The 1,507-nt window shown below is 42.1% G+C and overlaps 1 protein-coding gene across 1 annotated transcript; it reads right to left on the reverse strand.

Annotated features, from left to right (window-relative positions):
* Nucleotides 1–1,507, reverse strand: dynlt5 (dynein light chain Tctex-type family member 5). The gene is made up of 5 exons (XM_068341460.1): nt 1,386–1,507; nt 1,025–1,196; nt 778–869; nt 305–429; nt 1–226 (listed from the first exon to the last, which is right to left on the reverse strand). Exons 2-5 carry the CDS (start codon nt 1,135–1,137, stop codon nt 23–25), a joined length of 534 nt encoding a protein of 177 aa, XP_068197561.1. The 5' UTR covers nt 1,138–1,196; nt 1,386–1,507; the 3' UTR covers nt 1–22.

The following is a 1,507-nucleotide window of genomic DNA, read 5'->3' on the forward strand; positions in this document are numbered from 1 at the left end:
AATGTCTTGATTTCTCCAGGACTCACTCAAAGTAAACAGCGTACACACTCGCCAAACCAAACAAAGAGCTGTTCTTGAAGGAGTAGGAGGCGAAGGTGTCGTTGGACGCGTCCCACAGGCAGCGGCTGCTGATCTGCATGCTCTGTCCCGCCAGCTGGCCGATGTGGACCAAGACAACGGTCTTATATCTGGGAATCATGAGGTCCTTCACACGCGCTCGAATAACCTGGAGAGGCAAACCCAAGAATGGGTTGACTCCATCTATTCAAAAGGTTTGCATGAATGGATTTTCAAATTTTTTTACCTCACAGATTGTTTTGGTCATTTTTTGAGACAATTCTGCTTCGTATTTCTCCTGCTGGAGGTAACTGGTCAGAACGTCTTTCAGTATGTCTGTGACAGCAGGGATAGGAAAACGTTTGTTCGGTCCTGTGGTCCAAAACAAAGACAAAATCATAGCAAATAAGTTTTAACTCTTACATAGCGCTTAGTGAGCGAAACCATGATGATTTGATTAGATGTATTTCTGCTCCTCCAGTTCCACTGCTTAAAAACCAGCAGCGTTTAGTAAGATTTTTGAGTTTTGGGGCTAAACCGTTATTTTGAAATCAGTATTTGCATGTGATACTAAACTTGAACAGATAAAATTAATACAAAATTTTGTAATTAAATCTAATTAGGACCCAAAATCACAGCTGAATACAGCTTTTACAGCTCGTATGTAGCTTAGGTGACAGTGTGATTGTTATGAATGGAGGTGATCGGTGTTTGTCTCACCCAGCTGGTAAGTGTTCTCCATGGTTGTGAACATCCTGGCATTGTCGTCATTGTGTCCCAGTTCATCTATGTAGGATACCGTGCTTATAGAGCTGAAAAACAGTTTTTTATGTCAGAAAGAGGACCACGATATGATCACACCGCCTGACTGAAACTGACAGCCACTGAAATGTTTCAAACAAACTTTTCTGGGAATTTTCTCTGCTAAAATTATTTAAAAAATAGATTTGCATTACAGTATACTCACTCCTTGGTTCTGCCAGCTGTTTCTTTCCCTCTGAATCCATGGCTTCCATCTGAGAGGGCCTTGCTTGTCCTCCTTTCTCTCCTCTGGGGTTTATCTCTGTGCTGATCCGACATGACAGCCTCTCCTCCGGTTAAATAGTTGGTCAATGTGTCTTGATGGTAACTTCATTAAACTATGTGAGCATCCAGTTAGCATTTAGCTAGCATACATCCGCTAACCCGAGTTGACAAAAACACACAAATATAGCGTTTAAAACATTAATTTTAAATTATTTGTTGTTTTGGCTAACTTTAAATAACATTACAGCGAGCAGAAGACCTACGGAAACATGAAGAGGTTAGCATGATGCTATTTTTATTACCGAATTCGGTCTTATTAGGATAAGCTGGTCGCAGCGCGTCCTGTTGTCATGGTTACAATCGGCCCCCAATCAGCGGAAGAGGTTCTCACGCACGAGAACTTCCTGCTCAGCAGAGTCCCCGC

Source organism: Antennarius striatus, chromosome 18 (genome assembly GCF_040054535.1).
Source record: "Antennarius striatus isolate MH-2024 chromosome 18, ASM4005453v1, whole genome shotgun sequence".
NCBI classification, from domain to species: domain Eukaryota; kingdom Metazoa; phylum Chordata; class Actinopteri; order Lophiiformes; family Antennariidae; genus Antennarius; species Antennarius striatus.